This window comes from Salvia miltiorrhiza, chromosome 6 (assembly GCF_028751815.1).
Source record: "Salvia miltiorrhiza cultivar Shanhuang (shh) chromosome 6, IMPLAD_Smil_shh, whole genome shotgun sequence".
Classification (NCBI taxonomy): Eukaryota; Viridiplantae; Streptophyta; class Magnoliopsida; order Lamiales; family Lamiaceae; genus Salvia; species Salvia miltiorrhiza.
Genome location: NC_080392.1, coordinates 44,888,798 through 44,909,714, shown reverse-complemented (window position 1 = coordinate 44,909,714; position 20,917 = coordinate 44,888,798). Strand labels below are relative to the sequence as shown.

General features: G+C 35.2%; 4 protein-coding genes and 1 long non-coding RNA gene across 10 annotated transcripts in view; 2 read left to right on the top strand and 3 right to left on the bottom strand.

Moving 5' to 3' along the window:
- Window positions 1-20,917, bottom strand: part of LOC130989925 (putative glucose-6-phosphate 1-epimerase) — a 53,639-nt gene that overhangs the window by 15,102 nt on the left and 17,620 nt on the right. The gene's annotated exons all lie outside the window — the stretch shown is intronic.
- On the top strand, window positions 172-3,985 carry LOC130989914 (uncharacterized). 4 transcript variants are annotated; one of them, XM_057914079.1, is made up of 5 exons: window positions 172-898; window positions 1,759-1,814; window positions 2,015-2,749; window positions 2,832-3,638; window positions 3,720-3,985. In XM_057914079.1, the coding sequence occupies exons 2-5, from the start codon at window positions 1,788-1,790 to the stop codon at window positions 3,822-3,824; spliced, it is 1,674 nt and encodes a 557-aa protein (XP_057770062.1). In that variant the 5' UTR covers window positions 172-898; window positions 1,759-1,787; the 3' UTR covers window positions 3,825-3,985. The 4 variants fall into 4 exon arrangements, with proteins under 4 accessions (XP_057770062.1, XP_057770060.1, XP_057770061.1 ...); XM_057914077.1 differs by having other exon boundaries at window positions 1,922-2,749; XM_057914078.1 differs by having other exon boundaries at window positions 1,756-1,814.
- Window positions 6,193-8,199, bottom strand: LOC130989913 (protein FAR1-RELATED SEQUENCE 5-like). The gene is made up of 2 exons (XM_057914075.1): window positions 6,486-8,199; window positions 6,193-6,409 (listed from the first exon to the last, which is right to left on the bottom strand). The coding sequence occupies exons 1-2, from the start codon at window positions 8,167-8,169 to the stop codon at window positions 6,315-6,317; spliced, it is 1,779 nt and encodes a 592-aa protein (XP_057770058.1). The 5' UTR covers window positions 8,170-8,199; the 3' UTR covers window positions 6,193-6,314.
- LOC130989928 (uncharacterized) lies at window positions 12,112-16,514 on the top strand. Of its 2 annotated transcripts, XR_009090792.1 has the most exons (5): window positions 12,182-12,516; window positions 12,788-13,172; window positions 13,568-13,830; window positions 15,433-15,552; window positions 16,311-16,514. It is a non-coding gene; the product is annotated as an uncharacterized LOC130989928 (long non-coding RNA). The 2 variants fall into 2 exon arrangements; XR_009090791.1 differs by having other exon boundaries at window positions 12,112-13,172.
- On the bottom strand, window positions 16,819-20,663 carry LOC130989917 (2-oxoisovalerate dehydrogenase subunit alpha 2, mitochondrial-like). The gene is made up of 9 exons (XM_057914085.1): window positions 20,264-20,663; window positions 19,239-19,373; window positions 18,959-19,141; window positions 18,591-18,748; window positions 18,043-18,142; window positions 17,750-17,861; window positions 17,498-17,637; window positions 17,224-17,409; window positions 16,819-17,110 (listed from the first exon to the last, which is right to left on the bottom strand). Exons 1-9 carry the CDS (start codon window positions 20,507-20,509, stop codon window positions 16,946-16,948), a joined length of 1,425 nt encoding a protein of 474 aa, XP_057770068.1. The 5' UTR covers window positions 20,510-20,663; the 3' UTR covers window positions 16,819-16,945.

Below are 20,917 nucleotides of genomic sequence, written 5' to 3'. Positions count from 1 at the left end.
TGATGCCACGTGTTTGTTCCCTACAAGATCTGTAGGCCCGAGCCATAGAGGACACGTTTCGACTGTGTATTTGTTTGAAGAAGAACGTTGGAAAAATTGTTTTGTTTTGGCTTCTTCAGAATTACTTTTCATTTGAGTGAGGATGAGTTCAAAAATTGTTTGAGAGAGGCCAGTGGACATTCTAGTATAATAGAGAAAATTTGAGTATATTAACTTTAGATTTAAAAATTAATGTAGATTAGTGATTTTATTTTACTCTCTATAGATTTGTTATTTTTTTTATAATTTTTAGTAATTTATTTATTTTTATTAAAAAATAAATAAAAAATAGAAGATGCAAAAAAATCATTAAAAAATGACTAGTGGCAAAGAGAATACAATAAAATAACTAAAGCCTATTATTATTTTTAAAAATATATATATTCAAATTTTATCTATTAAACTAGAATGTGGGTGGCCACAACGTGGCTGCATATATTTATTGTTAAAAAAATCGCCCATGTCAGTTATCTATAACACACCATCTATGTAGTATTATAGTCCACATACGATATTCATCAGATATTTTAATTATATCAACTATTTTTTTGTGGAAAAGATTGGATTAGTTTAAGTTTGTAAAATTAGATGGACTTAAAAAAAATATATATATACGCTTAAATGGGTAGGCAGGATTCATGAAATTCAATTGAATATTAATGGCAACTTGGTCAGGCAACTACCGCAACATTAAGTATTAACATGCATTAATATTATGGTTGTTGAAATATTCAATGAATCCATGACCTTCTTCTATCAATTGCATGTTATAAAACCATTCGGCGGAGGTATTCGACCGCGATGCAGACTCCAAAAATCACTTTTGGTTGTGCAATATTGGACAAGGCATTCGGTGGAGGTATTCCACTTGGACTCTTAACTTCAATTTTTGGATGCTTAGTTTTAATCTTATATTCCTTCTTGACATTCTATGATTCTAACGAGTGAATCATGTAACTCAAAGTATAAAGTTTTTGATGTGAAAAAATATTAAATAAAATTATAAGCAACGCTTCAATTATTAGAACTAATTAGTGGAATCTCACTTTGATAAGTGGAATCTCACTTTGATTCTTAGATTTGATTAGTGGAATCTCACTTTGATTAGTTAGATTATATCATTGTATTAATTTATTTTTCATTTTCTTTGAGTTTTATGTACGTTATCCTTATTTAAGAATTAGAAATTTCTTTATGTTCGCACTTGTTACATGTTAGAGCGTATGTTACTATGTATGTGGACCATGGATTAAATAAGAACATTTAAATCATATTCACCTTTATACCTTTTGTAATAATTTTGAAATATTTTTATTAATTAATTGCCAGCCTGGAATCTAATTATATGGATGAATATTTTATAACCTTTTATTTCTTATGCAATTAATGGGTAATGTGTATTCTGAGCATATAGGATTTCGATCTATCATCTGTTAAAATGTTTATTTATATTAATTATGTGAAACCAAATAACGTGATTTTTGCCGAAATAGTGGTATAGCTATTTTTGTTTTTTTAGAAAAATAGTGGAATGGCTAATTGTTATTAAGTTGAATGGAAGAATTTGTAGCAATGAGGCGTGTATTTTTAGACGTGGTAATCATTGAAGTAACAAAAACAAAAAAATTCTTCATCTTTTACATATATATCATATACAATTGTCTTAGACGTGGGGGATAGATCTGTGCTCATATGTGAGAATTGGTGAATTCACAGCAGTGTCGGCGTGGGCTTTGCTTGGATAGAATATGGCTTATTGTTCTTCATCAACACAGGTATTTTCCTTCATGATTTCATGGTTATGTGTTTTAAATTTGTGTTTCACTAGTTGTCGGACACCTAAAAACAATATGTGTTTTAATAAAAAAATTTACAATTATAGGATGATCCGATTTATTTGAGGCCAAGTACAATTAATGTCACTTCACATGTTGGGACATATTATCGGACTAAATACTTGAAATTGGTTAAAAAGGTATTGTATAGGAAAGGCGGTCAAGCGTTGGTAGATAGATTTTTAGGTGGTTGTTTTGGACACTTATTAGATTGGAATCCGGGGGCAAAGTGTGGTATGGCTCTTCACCATGTTGTTTCGCGCCAAATCCAGTCAAATGATAATGGATTGTGGTTTTACATTAACGGGAGCAAGTTACACTTCTCGGAGATGCATTATGCTCTTGTAACAGGGTTGAATTTCGGACAAAGTGACTTTGATGTGAGGGCAGAGCACGATCTTCGGAATGTCGAAGTGTTTATAAAAATTTGTTGTGGCCGGAGGACTTTAAATGTGGATAATGTCATTGACATTTTTGAGAATTATGACCTAATTGGTGATCCTGATGGGAGTTTACTATTACGTGTGGCTCATGTGATAGTACTATATGGCATGCTACTAGGGTACGAGCGTGATAAGAAGGTGGCTGACTGGGTTTGGGCTTTGGTGGATCATGTTGATGCATTTAACCAATTTCCGTGGGGAGCTTATACGTATCAGATATTATGTCAGTATGCGTATAACTGTTCTACAAACAACCAATATAAATTATACGGGCCGGTATGGGCTTTACATGTATGGTCCCTTGAGATTATACCTGAGTTGGGTTCTACAGTTGGTACGTACGTCGAGGGCTGTGCACATCCCAGATGTTTGAGGTGGAAGTTTCGAAGTAGGCCCAATGTGTCGGATTTACGCCCCCTATTTGAGCAAGAGGTAGTTACTTCTTCATATCATTATCTTTATATTTATTATCTTGTACAAATATTTTTTTTGAATTCTTCTTTTTAAATTGTAGGCGCATCATCTATTTGAGATTCAGCCCGACGATTATGAGACGACAAGCCATTATTACGCTACGTCAGTCATGTCCATGCCCATTGGTGTTCACTATGAGCGACCAGTGAACCCATTGAGGGAGGGTAGGCAGTTTTCCCCGCGACCTACACAGGATATACGTGTTGCCGAGCATGAATTGCCGAGGAGACGAGAAGACAGGTTGGCGAGGTCTCGAGATAAGGGGAAGCGTAGTCGACCACCACCTACCACATCATCATCTAGTAGTGGCGATCACGTTATCCGAGGACGAGACCGTGACTATATAGCAGGCGTGGTCAAAATTATGGGCGAGGAGCATGATCTTCGAATTAGAAGGATGTCAGAAGAGCAGGAGATAAGAATGAGAAGGATGGCAGAAGAGCAGGATATCAGACTGAGAAGGATGGCAGAAGAACAAGAGATTCGAATGAGAAGGCATAACGAGGATTTGGAGAGTCGAATGAAGAGGACATTGAAGGGTTTTTTGGATGATTTGAAGGGGTTTTTCAGCTGTAGTGTTGTACATCGTAAGGGTGTACATTCTCCTGCCCCTCGTCGCACGCCTACACCAGAGACTAGAGATTGTGATGATGTCCAACTCGACGATGGTGGTCCAGTGGCCGATGATGTGTCACATCATGCTGAAGCGACAATGTCCATGGCACATCGACATTCTGTGCATGAGTATGGCAACACATCTACTTCTCATCAGAATCCGCCACGTTTTTCTCTTCAAAATCCACCTGATTACAATTTTGATCCCAGACATATGGAGTATGTGATGCAGGTAGTAATGGTTTTTTTTTTTTTTTTGGGCAAGCCTACTAATATTCATATACAATTTTTATAGTATTTTTTATTTTTGAAGGGATTGACGACTGAGGGCCTCGAAAATCTACTGTTAGATATTTTCAAAACGCCATCGATGCCCCCAAGGAGTGAGCGCGAAAGATCTCCAGACGGCAACAATTAGGTCGTTCTTGGTTTCGATGATCTAGTCGTATGTTGTGCTTGCATTATTTGTTTTTTTATTTTGGTAGTGGTAACCCCATTTGTAAGTGCAATTGGATATTGAAGTGGAAATTTGCTAATTCCTCCGAGTAAATTAAAAATACCGCCGCGTTAAATTGAGAATCCCTACGGGTAAATTGAGAATACCGCCGACTAAGTTGAGAATACCGTCGGGGAAATTGAGAATACCGCCGAGAAAATTGGAAATACCGTCGGGTAATTGAGAATACCGTCGACTAAGTTGAGAATACCGTCGGGGAAATTGAGAATACCGCCGAGAAAATTGAAAATACCGTCGGGTAATTGAGAATACCGCCGACTAAGTTGAGAATACCGTCGGGGAAATTGAGAATACCGCCGAGAAAATTGGAAATATCGTCGGGTAATTGAGAATACCGTCGACTAAGTTGAGAATACTGTCGGGGAAATTGAGAATACCGCCGAGAAAATTGAAAATACCGTCGGGTAATTGAGAATACCGCCGACTAAGTTGAGAATACCGTCGGGGAAATTGAGAATACCGCCGAGAAAATTGGAAATACCGTCGGGTAATTGAGAATACCTCTCTCCTTCTCTACTACAAAATATATATTAAAATTATGAAATATATATTATTTATTTTGCATACTCGCTTATTTTGTGGTCAAATTTTGTTAGAATAATAAATATTCTTTTTATGTAGATTTTTATTTAATAATATTTTGAAAAATGTATTGATATTGAAAATTTTATTTCATCTGAGCATCATCTCAATCATTCCGCCAATTAAATGTAAATTTTTAATTTGGAGAGCAAGAGCTTATTCTTGTATAAGTTTTATTTTGGTGAAATCTTATAAAAATACTCAATGTGAAATGAGGTGATTTATATGAATTCTTCACTCGATTGAGATTATTATAAATTTGATACATGATTAAAGATTTCTAATATATTTTAACATCATATCCTCTATTGTTCTTTATCTAAATTTTTCATTTATAGAATTTTGTTTTAAATAAGATTTTGTTTTAAAGTAATCAGTTTATAGAATTTGTGCCTTATTATGCAAACATGTAAATCAATGACCGGACCCGTTTATAATTTACATATACGTGCATGTCTCAAACATTGTAATTTTTGGTGGTAATTCGGCCGACGACGACCGTGTTGCTTAAAGGACGAAGGACCTCGCTAGTACCTCGCTAGAGACTTTTAACAATAAACTATTTTGCACTTTTAAGAGCCTAAACTCTTTATATTAAGTGTGGATTATTAATTTTATTTAACGTGATTGTAGATCCAAAATTGTAAAATTAAGCATGAGCTAATGATTAAAATATAACAATGACTTTAGCACAATAATAAATGAAATTACATGAGATATTTGAAAATTTAGCATAGGCTTGATTAGATCAACAGTATGTTATAAAAATATCTGATATAACATAATCATATAAAAATAATGACATGAATTTTTTGTGATCCAATTTATAATTTAGAAAATATATATAGATATGATTGGAAACATAAAAAAAGTAAATGGAGAGAAAATATAAAATGAGTAACTTTTTATTTATTTAATTAAAGTACATATTTCCAGTGAAGCTATGAGATTTTAAGTCGCGTACATAAATATAAATATAAATACAATACATAAGTACTATTTTTTTTACTGTTAAATATATATTTTTTACTTTGCATTTATCTTAATTTTATATATAATACGTTTAAATTATTTACTAACTATATTATCATTGGACTTTATATAAATGTGAAAATAACATATCTTCGGATTCAAAGTATAAAGGTGAAAATAAATATAATATATATTTTTTACTTTGTATTTTTTTATATTTATTTATTTAATAATATGTCTTTTAATTCCGATTCGTCGTGCATCGCATGAATGGTAGTACTAACGGTTATTATGTCATCCGCCTTTTTTCTATACACAACCGACACGATTTAAAATAAAAAACCGGTTCGATTTAAACAAGCTACATGAATATCTCCACAACTGGGTTTGGCTATGATATTAGTTATAGAATGAGTAGGAATAAAATTTAAGATTCCAAGAAATTTATGAATACTGACTACAGTAAGGTGGGTTTGCTTTTTTTTTTTCTTTTCTAAATTACTCGAAGCTTATAAACATCTGGGGAATTTCAAATGCCAAGTAAACTATTAAAATACACGATTTCGATTTCAATTTTTTTACTAAATAGGTGAGGTTATTAATTATTTGCATAACATATCACATGTCCAAATTTTTAACTGGAACTCATGAACCTCACTCATTTAAAGATATATATAAAAACAATGATGCTATACATTGACCATACTTCAAATAAACAAACGCAGCTGCCAAGTAAACAAGTGCACCAACCTCAAAATAACGTGAAAAAAGAAATTAGATGACAACTTAAAACTCAAACAGAAGTTCACATTTTCTAAGAATTAATGTGGAACGAGTCTACTCCATCGAAAAGCGATCTGAAATATCGTCTAAACTTCGAAACAAGCCTTCTTCATCTCCAAAGTTAGTTCTCCTTGTTCGTACATCATTTTCTGTAACAGGTAAAATAAAATGCTATTAACAAATCGAATAGAACTGAATATTATTAACAAATGTCACCACACTTACCATCATCATCTTGAGAGGTAGTTGATGTGTGAGCGGAGTAATATCCAGGAGCTTCCCGATCTTTGCTGAATCGCATCCGCCGATATGGACGTTTTTTCTCAAACACAGGATTCTTTATAGGCCGAACCAACGGCTCTTTGAAGCCTTCCTGAGTTGCATTATCTGTGGTATCATGCATTGTGTGAAGTCTCATGCTTTTCACACCATCTACCATCCTCCCAATAGAATCATCAATGAAATCTCTACAACTCCTGTCATCCTTGCATTCTGTTAGCAAGTCGTACACTATCTTTGTGTTGTGGTTAACAAAAACCATACTATTCAACTTGTTTACCCCCGCAGACTCCGATAAGCGATCTGATAATCCTATCCGCTGCTTGGAATCTTTCCTCCATCTATTCAGTAACATCTCATCAGGCACGCTATGTTGGTTAAAGTGAAGATAAACTCTAAAAAGGTGCCGACAAATAATGCCTTCAGTCTCCCAGAGATGACAACAACATGAGGCAAATTTAGAATTCTGATTATACTTCACTAAACGATAGCCTGTCCCCGACGAACTTGATGACAACTTGAACTCCAGTAGCACCTCATTCAAATCAGGGGGTGATTCGGTCAAATCCACAGAAATGCAATTCAAAGCTTCGTACTCAAACATTTTGAAAACACTCCTCGTACATACTTCACCCACCTGGATTAAAATCCTTGTTCGTTGAACGAACATACCGGGCATGCCTCGACAAAGTGCGTCCTCTTCAAACTCTCTTGTTCGCCACGATTTCTGCATCTTCTCAAATCCAACAACAAATTCATGCAATGTGGAAGTAGTCGAGCACAACTCTTTCAAGACTTTATTGGTAACCTCACTACGAGATGTGGCATGCAAACCTCCCGAAAATTTATCACGGGTGAAAGCCGAAGACCACCGCTTCCTCAACTTATGCATGCTAAGAAACCATTTGTGCTCCGACAAATTGTGCTCGTCTATCATTCTTCTCCAAACAATATCAAATTGTTCCCCGGACTCGCACCCGTTCATACACCTATGCCACAAATTTTTAAAATCTTTATCATGATTTAATTTCCCAAAATGCTTCACTGCATTCTTGTTGATATGCCATTGGCAAAGCCGATGTGACGATTCACGAAAAGTCGAATCGATCGCATTCATTATAGCCATGTCTTGGTCCGAGAATATGGTGGAGGGCTCTTTGTGGTACATAGCTTGAAGAAATGTACTAAATAACCACTCATACGACTCGGCCTTCTCATTTGACAAGAAACCAAGTCCAAACATCACATTTGTCCGATGATGGTTTATGCCAATCATAGGAACACATATCAAGTCATACTTGTTAGTCTTGTAGGTGGCGTCAACGGATAATACATCGCCAAAATGCTGGTAGTCTACAAGACAACGAGTATCCCGAAAGAATAGATTTTTGAGCCTACCATCGTCGCTAAGCTTTACCTTCCAAAAAAATGAAGGATCACTCATTCCTCTATCAGTGAGCATCTCGAGCAACTTATTTGCATCCCCATCATTAATCTTCGACACCTTACGGGATTCCTTCTGTAGTTCATTGTATATATCCTTTCGTATGAATCCTATATTCTCTCGACTACCAGCTTCCTTCTCCAAAAATCGATACGCCCGACTAACACCAATACCACTTGCCCGCATAGAAATAACCAAACTCTTCTTTTGTCGTGACATGTTACGGGCTGATTGCAACAAATAACTCTCTCTAGGGTTTACCAATTCGTGGCTATGTTGCTTCACAAATGAAGTAACTCTCCACGGAGACTCAATATCGGCACGCACAACACGAAGCATTGCCTTGCAGTGACTACGATAACTCTGTTTTTTGAAAGCGGCAACTCTCCCAACAGATGCCTTGTTATCCGTAGCTCCTTCGCAAGAACAATGATACATTTTCATACGGACGTCGCGTGTAGGTTTGATATAACCTTGCCTCCCTTTCCTCACTGAAAAGCCCATCACACTTGCATAATCACAGTATAATTCGTGCACCTCATGTAAAGTGTCTATAGTAGAACCTACAGCAAGACTGCTTTCATATCTTCTTTTCAATGCTTCGAGTGAATCAACATCAACATTCGTATCACAATCAGTACTCTTGCCGCCAATCTCAGTACTACCATCTTCCTCACAGTCATCATCAGCAACATGAGTATCGATAGTTGGATTGCTGTAATTCATGTCATCAGTCTCACCTTCGGATTCGCTAGCGTCAAACGACTCCATGTTGATATTACCACTAAATGTTTTCGCAGCTCTGTCACTGACTCACTGCCACACGGCGTGTTCAAATCGATGTTCATTTACCTATTGAATAGTCAACCACAATCTGCAAGAGATATTATACAAAAATTCATACTTCATTCATTATCACTAAATCATTACTACAGACATTGAGTAGTTATAATTTATCACACACGGTTTCAATAACTATAATCATACAAAAATAAATGATACAAGCATAACTATATACCATGATTTTGAATTTATCAACCTTCATTAGTTAATAAAAGTGAAATTAAATGATACAAAATAATTATATACCTTAGATGGCAGGAATAAACCCTTATTAATAATCACAAAATTAAACTAAAGCATACAAAGCATAAACAAACACAAGCAATCACCAATTAACATTAATATTTCATGGTTCAGTTGAGGAAAGCATCAAATAATAACATGCAATAAATAACACGAAATAAGTAAGAAGTACCCAAAAAAAAAATATCTGATTCAAATAAATAGCAAAACAGCGATATACCATTTTCTTCGCATGAGTTCGTCTCCATCTTCTCGGCGGACGAAACGAAAAAAATATCCAATCTCAAATGTCCACTGGCCTCTCTCAAACAATTTTTGAACTCATCCTCACTCAAATGAAAAGTAATTCTGAAGAAGCCAAAACAAAACAATTTTTCCAACGTTCTTCTTCAAACGAATACACAGTCGAAACGTGTCCTCTATGGCTCGGGCCTACAGATCTTGTAGGGAAAAAACACGTGGCATCATTTTTTTGCCACACCAAAGCATATTAAAAAACCATGGTTGACTATTAAATGAGACCGGGGTTTAATTGAACCGGTGCTATTAAAAAAGCAAACCGGAGCAGAGAGAGAAAGTACTGTACCGAGTGGGTTTTAGCTGAGGGCCACGTGTTCGAATCTTAATGCAGGTGTGCAGCTGGACATATGTCCAGGGTAGACTTTACCCCAATGGTTTTGTTGGATCCACACTAGGCTTTAAGCCTATTTGGATATTCGAATTCTCACCCACCAACCGGTGTATCACCAAGATGTATAGATTTATAATCTGCACATTTGTGAAAATAAATTAAATTTATAGAAATTACTACGGGTGTCTTTTTTTTTACTAAATAATCTGCACATCTGCACAATGCTACACTTTAGAAGTTTGTGGAATTGCTCCCTTCCCACTATAGGTACATTAATTAATAAAATGCAGGATATGAGAATTTTGTGGAATTAATTTTTCCAGTCACAATTAAAATATTGCAAATGGGACATTTATTTGACCAATATACATGGGAGTATCAATGCTTTCAAGAATCTATTCTCTTATAATTAAATTGTAAAGCAAAAAAAATGGAGTTAGTTTACATATATCTATCTGCATTTCTTGATACAGTCAAAATCTTGCAATTTAAGTAATTAACATTTTCTTTTGAAAGGATTAACAATTACTAAATTGTAGTTAATGGTGGTGTGAGTTTGTGATTTTGCTATTAAACCATCTTGCAACATGCATATTATTATTATTATTATTATTATTATTATTATTATTATTATTATTATTATTATTATTATTATTATTCTGGTGATTTTATAAATAAATTGAAGTATGATAACATAACAGAAAATAGATTATTCTTGGCTTAATAATTATTTTTTGCTCTTTTATTTTCATTGTTCCTTTAGGAGAGATGAGAGAGAGAGTGATTTTTTGCTGAATTTAGAGATACTAAATTGAGAGTTAGGTTTTAAAAAAAAAATCGAGAGAGAGAAGAGAGAGAGAGGGATTTTTGTTGATTTTATTTAATATATTATAGTTATATTATTTGTGGTCCCCACTAAGGATATGCTTGTCTTTTTACTACAAAATGGCTACTTTTACTATAATTTTATACTTGTGGCTCTATTGAATATATTATTTATTTTATAGGCTAAATATAAATTTCCCCCATATATATATATATATATATTTAAATTTATTAAAATATGAAAATTGATTATTATTCCCAAACTAGTACGGCCTCCCGTGCGATGCACGGGCCACGATATATTTACTTATTTTTTAAAATTTAAAATTATGTTAAAATATCAAAGTGTCATTATTTATGAATTAGATTAATTGGTAACGAAAAAATTATACGCTCTTCGTCCACGATATCAATTTCACTTTTGTCATTTTGGTATGTCCACAATATCATTTTCACTTTCATTTATAGCAGTGAGGTTCACAAACTCCACTCACAACAATAGTGGGACCCACCCCTAAAAAACACAATAGTGAGACCCAAACTCCACTAACAACAATACCCACTATTATGGACTATTATTCACCACTTTTTATAACTTGTATCATCCACAAAGTGGAAAACGATATCGTAGGCGGATGGAGTGTTAATTTAAATATAAGTATTTGATTTAAAATAATGTATATAACGGTAAATCAACTTAATGAGCATTGTATAATAATAATATAATTAAATTTATAGATTATAAAATAAATCATTTCAGTCAATCTCATTTTGAGCAAATAATACTAAACTATCAATATAACAAAATTTTGGAGGGAAGAAATGAGAGGAGAGAGAAAATGTAATACAAATTTCTTGCTCCTTAATTGTATTAAATTTAAAATAATTATAATTAAACAATCATATAAATTTTTTTGAAAGAAAAAAAATGGCATCTACTTATTTTTTCACCAACAAACGAAAAAAAAAATGAAAAAAAAAGTATGATGTTGAACATTATAGATAAATGAGAGCAACAAAAATTAATTTTGATACTTTAAACAATCATAACTTATTCGTTTCAAAATTATTTTTTATAATTTTTACATCGAATTAAATATCTTTTCGTGATCTTTAGTTTAACATCCAAATTGAATACTTTTTCATTAATCGAAGTTAATGATTTTTTGAAAAAAAAAATAGAAAAAAGAAAAAAGAAGAGAGAAATTTTGGTGGGAGAAGTGAAGAGAGAGAAATTTTGGAGGAAAAAAACTCCACGTTTATTTGTATGTAAATTTTAATTTTTATTGTATCTTTATTTATGCATGAATTAAATATAATAACAATAAAATATAAAAAATTATTAATTTTAAAATTCAAGGAAGCATATAGAATAATTATCGAACATTATATATATATTAGTCCTAAATAAAAATTAGAGTTTGAATGTTTTAGCGTATTTAACTAAATTATATATTAAAATGCAGAAAGAAATGGAAAGATGGGCATTACTATAAATTTTTTTTTAAAGGTACTATAAAATATTTTTGTTTGGCGCAAGAGTTTCGACAACATGAAAATTTGAAATTGGCTAGATTAAGTAATTAAAGCACGTTATGTTAAAAATCAATCTAATAAAACTCATTAATAAAAATAGCAATTAAGTATTTCTTTTCTTGAAATACTATACTCCACAAATTTTATCTCTTGTTATTTCCGCCTCTCTCTCACACCAGAAAACCCTTTTCCTCTTTCTGCCTTTCTGTAGTCTTGCATCTCTCTCACACTCACTCGTCGTGCCGCACAGATCTTCCCACCTCGCCTTCTCCGGCAACAGCTGTAGTACGGTACGTCTCCTTTTTTCATCGCCCCATCCGCCTCGCCTCTCACTCGCCGCCACAGTCTTCTCCGCTAACAGCCGCAAAAGGGGAAATCAGCAGTAGCGTTGCAAGCGTCGAGAAGTTTGCCTCTACAGTTGCATCAGTCCGCCTCTCTGACCTCCGCGGCTCTGTGTGAGTGCCTTCGTCCGACTTTCACAACTACAGCCAAATAACTCAATTAGGGCTTCGAATTTCCCCTTTTTTCTTCTCGTTCTTCTCTATCCACGATTTTTGAATTTTGTTGTATTTATCTGCTATTCAAATTGTACCTATTTATGGGTAGGTGAATCTTGAATTTTTCTTTTTTTATTTTGTTTAAAAGGAGGTTTCTTGGTATAATCCGATTTGAAAACTTAAGTTCGTTCAAAGTTTTGGAGAAAGGTTGAATGGTTTTCTTTTGCAGGGATGATGGGTTTGGTTTCTGAAAAATTGAGAAAATTTTGAAGAACTCTCGACAACTGCCACAGTTTTTGTAAGCGTTTCAGTTTTTACAACTATCATATTCAATTTTAGCGGAAAAAATTTGTGTTTTAGCGGGAATAAGTTACCGTTTAACTGGTCTTTTATATAGTATATAGATTCCCATGCCATCCGGGCATCCCCAATTCAGTCCCCCCATTCCCAAAAATTGAAAATTGAAACCTTCCCTACCGAATAATCCAACGCACCGCCGCCTCGTGGCCCCACTCCGAAGCCTAGGCCAGTCGGCGTAGCCGCGCAGCGCCAACCTCGCCCAGTCCAGATTCTCCAGTCTCCACCCTCGCGGGTTGCGGCCTCGCCAATCCACCGTAAGCTTTAATATTAGCCCTTTCTTCTAGACTTCCAGTTCCAGTTGGGACATGATACATATTGATTGTTGAAAGTATTTTCCATAGGCTTTGTCGAAAATCATTGTTTCTTCTGTTAAAAATAAGAAAATTGGTGCCAATCTCTTCCTCCCCATAGCTTGCAAGTTGCAATCCTTGTTGGTTCATGATGTTTGCGAAAATGGTAGAATAAAATTTGTTGAATATTAGTAGAATTTTCGAAATTAAAGATCGGTGTCGGGTAGGTTAGTACAATTAGCTAAATATCGGGTCGAGATCCGACAAAATCAGGTTGGATATCCAACCCGGACCCGATGTACACCCGTCTAACTGCAAGTAAGAATAAACAAATCCATTTCTGAATTTCTGCAACTTAGAAATTTTGGCGAGAGAGAAAGAAGAAGAAGAGTGAGAAAACAAAATGAGTTCATCAATGGAAGTCGCGAATACAGCAGCAAAAGCGGCGTACCGAAGTCTTCTTCGAGCGGTGAGGAAACACGTCGGGAAAGAAAACCACAAATCCCATTTCACGGATTTCATCAAACACGAATTCAGAAGAAATCTTAGCTCCCAAGACCCACAAAATCTGAAGCTCGCGCAGGATTACACTGTCTATCTCAACAGCGTACACCATCAGAAGGTACTGCTTTATTTTTCATTTGCTCCATTATCAATATTATGATCGTGAATTCTAATTTGGGATTTTTTTTCCTGTTTAATTTTTCATTGTTATGGATGCTAGTTTTCTGCTTTAAATGTTTGTGCAGAAAGGTGCAGTCTTTTGATGCGAAGAGTGAGTGCTTAAATTAGGCTTTGGTAATGATACTACACGTTCTCGGTTAGGATTTGAGCAATTTTAAGATTAGGTATTCGAAAAATAGTTGACTGGACTAAAATAATTTGCTTGGATAGGGGTATAATCGAATCAAGTCGAGCTTAATATTGAAAATTTTGAGTTTAGCTCTATTATTTATTGTGTGGAGCTCGAGCTTAATTTACGGAAAATATTGAAGATTCACAAGCTTACTAAAGCTTGAGCGAGCATAAGCGAGCTTTGCAAATCTATACATTCTTCATTTCTTGTTAATATATATGCTAAAAAATCTATGTTTTTCTTATAGTAGATTTAGTTTAATTTGAAATCATGTACTTCACTATTAGTATAAGGGTGCGTTCACTTTGATGGATGGGAAAAGGAAAAATGGTTAACTTCTCTTTTGTGTAAAATGTGGGAAAAGAAATGAGACATTTAAAGGTATAAATTTTTGTTATCCCTCCTTTTCCCATCCATCAAAGTGAACACACCCTAAGTGTAAAATTATAAGGTTAATGTGAAACTTATAGTTTTATATTCACGAGTTAGCTCACGAGACTATAACAAGTTTGTTCACAAGCTAGTGAGCCAAATATTGTGAAACTCGAGCATGACTTGATTATTTTAATTACCTTATCAATTGAGCTCGAACAAACTTGTAAGAATGGAGATTTGAGTAACTCGGGAATTACTTGGCTCATTTTACATCCTTGTTTTTGGGGCATGATCCAAGTAATAGTGCAAAAATATTGTAATTGTATGGGGGCGTTTGGTTTGGTGGATGTAATAGATAAGAGTGATAGGATTGCAGGATGACTGAATAATCCACCAACTTTGGGGTGATATAATCATCCAATTGGATGATTAGAGTGCGGGTTGAGTTATCCATCATGGGCTGAATCATGCAAACCAAACACTTGAGTATGTTGGATTATTTTATCAATCATGTCTTATCACTCAAACCAAGCGCCTCCCATGGAATTTATATGGTTAGCTCGAATTCTGATTTAAGTTTTTTGTGTGTTGGCTGGGGTTCTCATTGTTCTAAGCAGAATCTATATATCTGCCATTTTGTCTTCGTTCGAAATGTTCGTTCAGACGTATGTTCTAACATGTATTCTACGTGCAAGAATATGTATAAGTGGCGAGTATCGTAGGAAGTGGTTTTGATCCTTTCGGTTATGTTTCTTTTTAAAAAATGCACTCTTTATTGTTGATGCATTGGCTTTTAAAATGATTGGTCTAATAATAGGAAGACTCAACTTAGTTTTAGTAGCATTAGATGGATTTGGTTTGGCTTGACCTTGAATACTACCTATGATGATTATTGAGTAATGTTGAAATTCTTCTTACCGTTGTACTTTGGAGTAGTGCAACTTATTATAGTATTTGAAACTTTTAGTTTAAAATATCATGGGTGAGGTACAGGAACTGCTCTTCTCGTACAATATCGCAGTGGATAGGTCTGCTGAGATGAAAAAAGTACTAGGAAAATCTGCTGCCAGTGTAGGTCTCCAGCTGCCCGAAGTTTATCAGGCTTAATAGATGGTAAGAGTGCTTCTCCCTGTTGCAATCTTGTAGAAATTTACCGCAGAGTTTCGAGTTTCAAGTTTCAAGATGTTACTCTATTCTGACATATATAATCTCAAACTGTCTATTATAAATTTGTGTGAATAATCTTTCACAAGTTGAATATAGCTACATAAAAAAAAAAAGAAACTTAGCTTCTAAGTTGTAGCTGGCCATCATGACAGCATTTAGTTAATCACGCTTCTCGTCTACGCACAAATATAACACTTTAAGCATTTATCTGCCAACCAGCATATATCGAGATTGCACATATGTAGTGTCCAGTTGCAGGTTTCTCTCACGTGGTAAGATGAAAATACGTGTTAGTTTAAGTCGTACTTGTGTTGTGTAGATTTGGGAGCAGGTTTTCGAGTATGTTCAGGTGCTGTTAACATACGTCCTGTGCTCGCTTCGTCTTCCCGTTTCCTTTAGAATTCTTGTATGCTTTGAGCTTCAACTTGGAATTATCATATGGACTCATATTAGTTTGGTTTTAGAGATCAGGCTGCAATAAAGTAAGCAATTGCTTAGGTTGAAAAGAAAGGGTGCTTTTTACTCAATAAAATTATTTACTACTTGAGTTTGGAATCCTTAGTTTTTGAAAACATGTTGAAGGAAGCAATGCTTTCTAATGTGATTTAGATTTTGACTTAGATATCTATGCGTAAGTTCATTATTTTATATGTGTAAACTTACAATTGATTCTTCAATACTAATAATTCTAAATCGTTTTTCAGCAACCGAATCCGCAGAGCAAGCAAACGGCATTGAGCGGCGGAGTGCTAGAATTCGAATTGTGTGATTTGTTTTCATTATTAATCCTTTTAGCTCGATGTTTGATAAGTCTTTCATTCACTAGCCCGAATGAACTACTTAAATGTTACTCCCTCGGTCCTAATTTAATAGGCCACATTTCATTAATTGAATGTTATATTTCAATAGGTCACCTGAAAAACTATGCATAACAAACATTTTAACATAACTTATTATTTACGTCAAATGTTATTGTGATACACAAATAATTGTTTCTTTTTCACTTAAAAGAAATACTTGCCTTTCTCTCTTTCTAATTTTGAGTCTTTTGACAAATATACATTCAAAAAAAATTACAATATCTTTTATATTATTATAAAGTATTTATTTTTAACATTTGTCTTCAAACCTTGTGATGTATTGAATTGAGATGAGGGGAGTAAAAAATATGTACATGTTATGAATTTATTAATGATGAATAAATTATCACAATTTTGAAAGAAAGAATAAGATAGAATATGATTTTTATCTTATGTCAAAATAAATAAATATACACAACCTTATATATATGAATTATTAAACCATCTTTTTCTAGGGGGATTATCAAACCAAACGAGCACTAAAACTGAAAGTGAGGATAGTCCCGCTGATGCCTTTGAACTGTCTGTCGAAGCGACTTCTCTTGATCGCGGAGGTTGGAAGGCGGAACGTCGTATACGTCCGTGAAAATTTCTCGTAGACCCGGCTTCTCCGCCTTCTCCGCAACTTGAATTGCATTCAGCACCTGTGTGACATTCACATGTTCAAAAACTACCTTACAACACTTGCACTGGATATGTAATGACTAGAGAGAGCATCAGACTAATCTTTCGCTTCGCCAGCTCGAGTAAACCTTACCTCCTGACGAGCCCAGCCCCGGAGCTCTGTGTCCGACTCACAGCTCCACCAACCTTGCATCTCGAGCCATTTCCTAAATCTACCCACGGGATCTTGAGCTGCTCTCCACCATTCTATCTCTTCAATTGGACGATATTTGGAAGAGTCATCGGATGTAGAGTGGTGTCCTGCTCGGTACGTGAGGGCCTGCGGATAAACGGCCAACTCAACTCGAAAGAACGCAAAAAGGGAAAGGAAATAAGACATTACAGTTTATAATAAGGTACTGTGAAACCTCAATCAGAACTGGTCTAGATTCAGAAATTGCCATTTTGCGGGCCGTATGAACTGCACTGAACACAGCTAGGGCATCATTACCATCGACACGAATGCCACGAATTCCATAGGCTTGGCCTCTAACAACGATACCATCACCTGCCCAAGAATTGAAGATTTCGTTTTTCTGAGAGTAGTGTTGAAGAGTGACAATGACTAATGAAATTTCTCGATTATTTTGTATATTCCTGAGCTATTTAACGATGCATACTTCGGAACTGATCACTAACTGGGGTGCTGATTGCCCATCCATTGTTTCGGCAGAAAAGAATAACAGGCGCCTCCAAGACAGCAGCAAAATTCATTGCAGCGTGAAAATCGCCCTACAGATTATCAACAAAACAACCAATATTACCATCCACTGCCGAATAATTTAAAATAGACGAGCTTCAAATTTTTGAAATGCAGTCATAACAATGACAAAATGCAGTATATCATATCCACGCCTATCATAGTTTCAACTAATCTCTATCGCGTGCTAAAGAGACGTGAGCATATATTTACCGTGCTAGTGCCTCCATCACCGAAATAAGTGATTGTACAGGCGTCTCTGCCTTCCATCTTTAAAGAATAAGCAGCACCAACGGCATGGGGTATTTGAGTACTACGAAACAATTACCACGTTGATTGATGAGCTGAATAAAGATAGCAACGGATAGAAGTAAAGAGAACACGAACACAAATACCAAACCAAAGAGGAATTATATTGATTAATCAAAAGACAAACTACAACAGAAGAGGAACTCTCTCTCTCCAAATTTGCAGCCAAAATCTTAAATAAGTCTTTATGAAGGATAGGCACTTCTTTATTTTCACAGCTTGACTTCCCCTACAAGGGAAGCCACGAGTAGATTACTAAGGAATCTTAAGGATAAAAGAGCTTGCTAACCCTACAAAGAAACCAACAGCCCAACAATGAAAGACAATTATTAAGATAACATCTTTTGAAATAATAAACACAGAGGCTACACACACGCTTTCGACTTCCCGCATAAACTCTATCCGCAACACAATGTAATCAAAATCGACAGTAGACAGATATTATGTCTTACGCAACTGTTGAAGCCACTGTGAAATAATTGTGCTTCTTAGATCCATAATGTGCCGGCATCTGCCGCCCTTTACAATTGTCGCCTATGTTTCCAAAACATTGGTTCGCAAGGTCTTGAAGCCCGAATCCCCTCCAAAGTAAAACTCCGGCCTCCCTATACTGCACAGGCCGTAACAACAAACCATATTGCACAACAAGTAAGCATAAACAACAGCAAAAGTTGAATATTTTAGAAGCAGAACCTCTCTCTCTCTCTCTCCCTCTCCACACACACTCACACACACATGTTTCCTGCATGGAGCATACATATGATTTGGGGAAGACGATGACATAAAATTGTGTGACTTGGGACTACTTCTAAGTTCTAACCTGAGGAAAGACGAAATCATCCATGCTGAGTGCAGCTGCGGATGCAATGTTTATGGCTTCTTCTCCCATGGCTGTAACATAGAACGATATCCTTCCCTGTCTTTGGGCTTCGTAGAAGATGGTATCGACAGTTTGAAGCATAACCATCTCTTTATACATCCTCACAGCAATGTCCTTGTCTATCTGGTTACAAAAACATCAGAAAAAATAGTTCCCGGATGCATTTATTGGCAACGAGGTTAGAAATCAAAAGCAAGATTCATATAGTCAGATGGTAGACCTCTACAAAATCGCTGGTTAGTAAGTGTCCGCTCTCATCAAGGACTCGGTAGCAATGGATTCTCTCTTCGGGGGCATCCGATAGGAATTTCAGTTCAGGGGTGAACTTAACTACTCCTCCAGGGAAATTCAGTAGCTAATAATTTTTGTCAAATAATGGAAAATTTATCAATATACATATACAAGTGGCAAAGCATTCAACAAGACCAAGTCAAGAACAGTAAATCAAGAAGCTGAAAAAATGAACTGCCAATTTTTCCAATAGAGCATGCTGTCAAAACACACATGCTAAGGAAGCCAAGTTTACTCTTTTTACCCCTTTTTATTGCATGTAAAATAGAAAAAGTATCAAGGGCAAAATGAAAAGTTTTGCATCAGTTTACCATGGACTTTTGAAATGGTACACTTATTCGAGAACAAATTTCATTTCCATATAGAACAATGATGGAAGGAGGGAGTATCTATTAAACCTGCAAGAAACTCACCTCAACAACATGACGGCCTAATAAATACTCCCTCCGTCCCACTCTAATAGGCTCACTTCGTTTTTTAGCACGGAGATTAAGATTTAAGAAACTTACTTTTCTCCTAAAAAGTGGTGTGGTCCACATCAATTAAGTATAGTTTTTTACTCAAAATGGAAAACGAGCCTATTCTATTCCAGTGGGACGTCCCAAAAAGGAAAACGAGCCTATTAGATTGAGACGGAGGGAGTAATAAATCTAAAAGTATCCGTAAATGGTCACAATCGCCAGAATCTAAAATAGCGAAATTTTTAAATGTCATGACCCACATCATAACTAAGCATAATACTCACATTGGATTATTTTTTTCAGTTCTCATCCAAGGAAATTCTACACTACTCTATTATATTCTATTCTAATCGCATGTCTTCTTTCACATGAACTCTCAAGAAAAGCAAAATACTTGTCACATCATTCATGATGGCAGCATATTATCCTTGATTTACAGTTGCATATTCAGGAATGAGGCGATGATAAATAAAACTATATTTAAAGAAGAAACCTGAGAATCGGCATTAGTGCTGATAGAAGCCAATTTATCAGCTTTAACAGACCCAAAACGACGACATACGAAATGGGTCGGGTCGTTACCCGGAGCTGCGTATGAGGTTCTTCCATCTTCAGTTAAAAGTGGAGGATTTTGGGAGAGACAAGAACCCAATGAGCTGAGGTTGATCATTCCTAAAGAAGACATTTTTGTTATGAAATGGGGCAAAAATTTGCCTGATTTTGATAGGTAGAGGGCCATTGGTTTCACCGGAGACGAGAACTGAGAGAGATAGATAAATACGCTCAAAGAAGTTTTGATTTTGGAGTTAAACTCCAATCAGTCGAAGAAGATTGGATTTGTAAATTGTAGTGAATTGAGTGGATTTGCTTGCCACGTGCGATTGATGTAAATAATTCCAAAGTTCTATACAAAGAGATATACTTGTATATTCATCGATTCATTTAACATGATCACTCCTTTTCTGATATATATATATATAATTAAAAAAAAAACTTATTTTTCGGCACCCAAACTAAGAAACGCTTTATTTGTGAGTTAAGTAGGTGTCATCACTAATTTAATGTCTTAGTTTAAATTTAAAGAACAAGAAAGAAAACTTGAACGAATGAACCTCGACCACTTCATCATCTTGAATGAATTCGATTT

Coding starts and splice junctions, on each gene's coding strand:
- LOC130989913 (XM_057914075.1), bottom strand. CDS start 8,169: ATGCGGGCAAGTGGTATTGGTGTTAGTCGGGCGTATCGATTTTTGGAG. Junction 6,410..6,485: donor TACCTCTCAAGATGATGATG/GTAAGTGTGGTG, acceptor TACCTGTTACAG/AAAATGATGTACGAACAAGG.
- LOC130989917 (XM_057914085.1), bottom strand. CDS start 20,509: ATGGCCCTCTACCTATCAAAATCAGGCAAATTTTTGCCCCATTTCATA. Junction 18,749..18,958: donor ATGATTTCGTCTTTCCTCAG/GTTAGAACTTAG, acceptor CGGCCTGTGCAG/TATAGGGAGGCCGGAGTTTT. Junction 17,862..18,042: donor GTGATGGAGGCACTAGCACG/GTAAATATATGC, acceptor GATAATCTGTAG/GGCGATTTTCACGCTGCAAT.
- LOC130989914 (XM_057914077.1), top strand. CDS start 1,788: ATGGCTTATTGTTCTTCATCAACACAG. Junction 1,815..1,921: donor ATTGTTCTTCATCAACACAG/GTATTTTCCTTC, acceptor TTACAATTATAG/GATGATCCGATTTATTTGAG. Junction 3,639..3,719: donor ATATGGAGTATGTGATGCAG/GTAGTAATGGTT, acceptor TTATTTTTGAAG/GGATTGACGACTGAGGGCCT.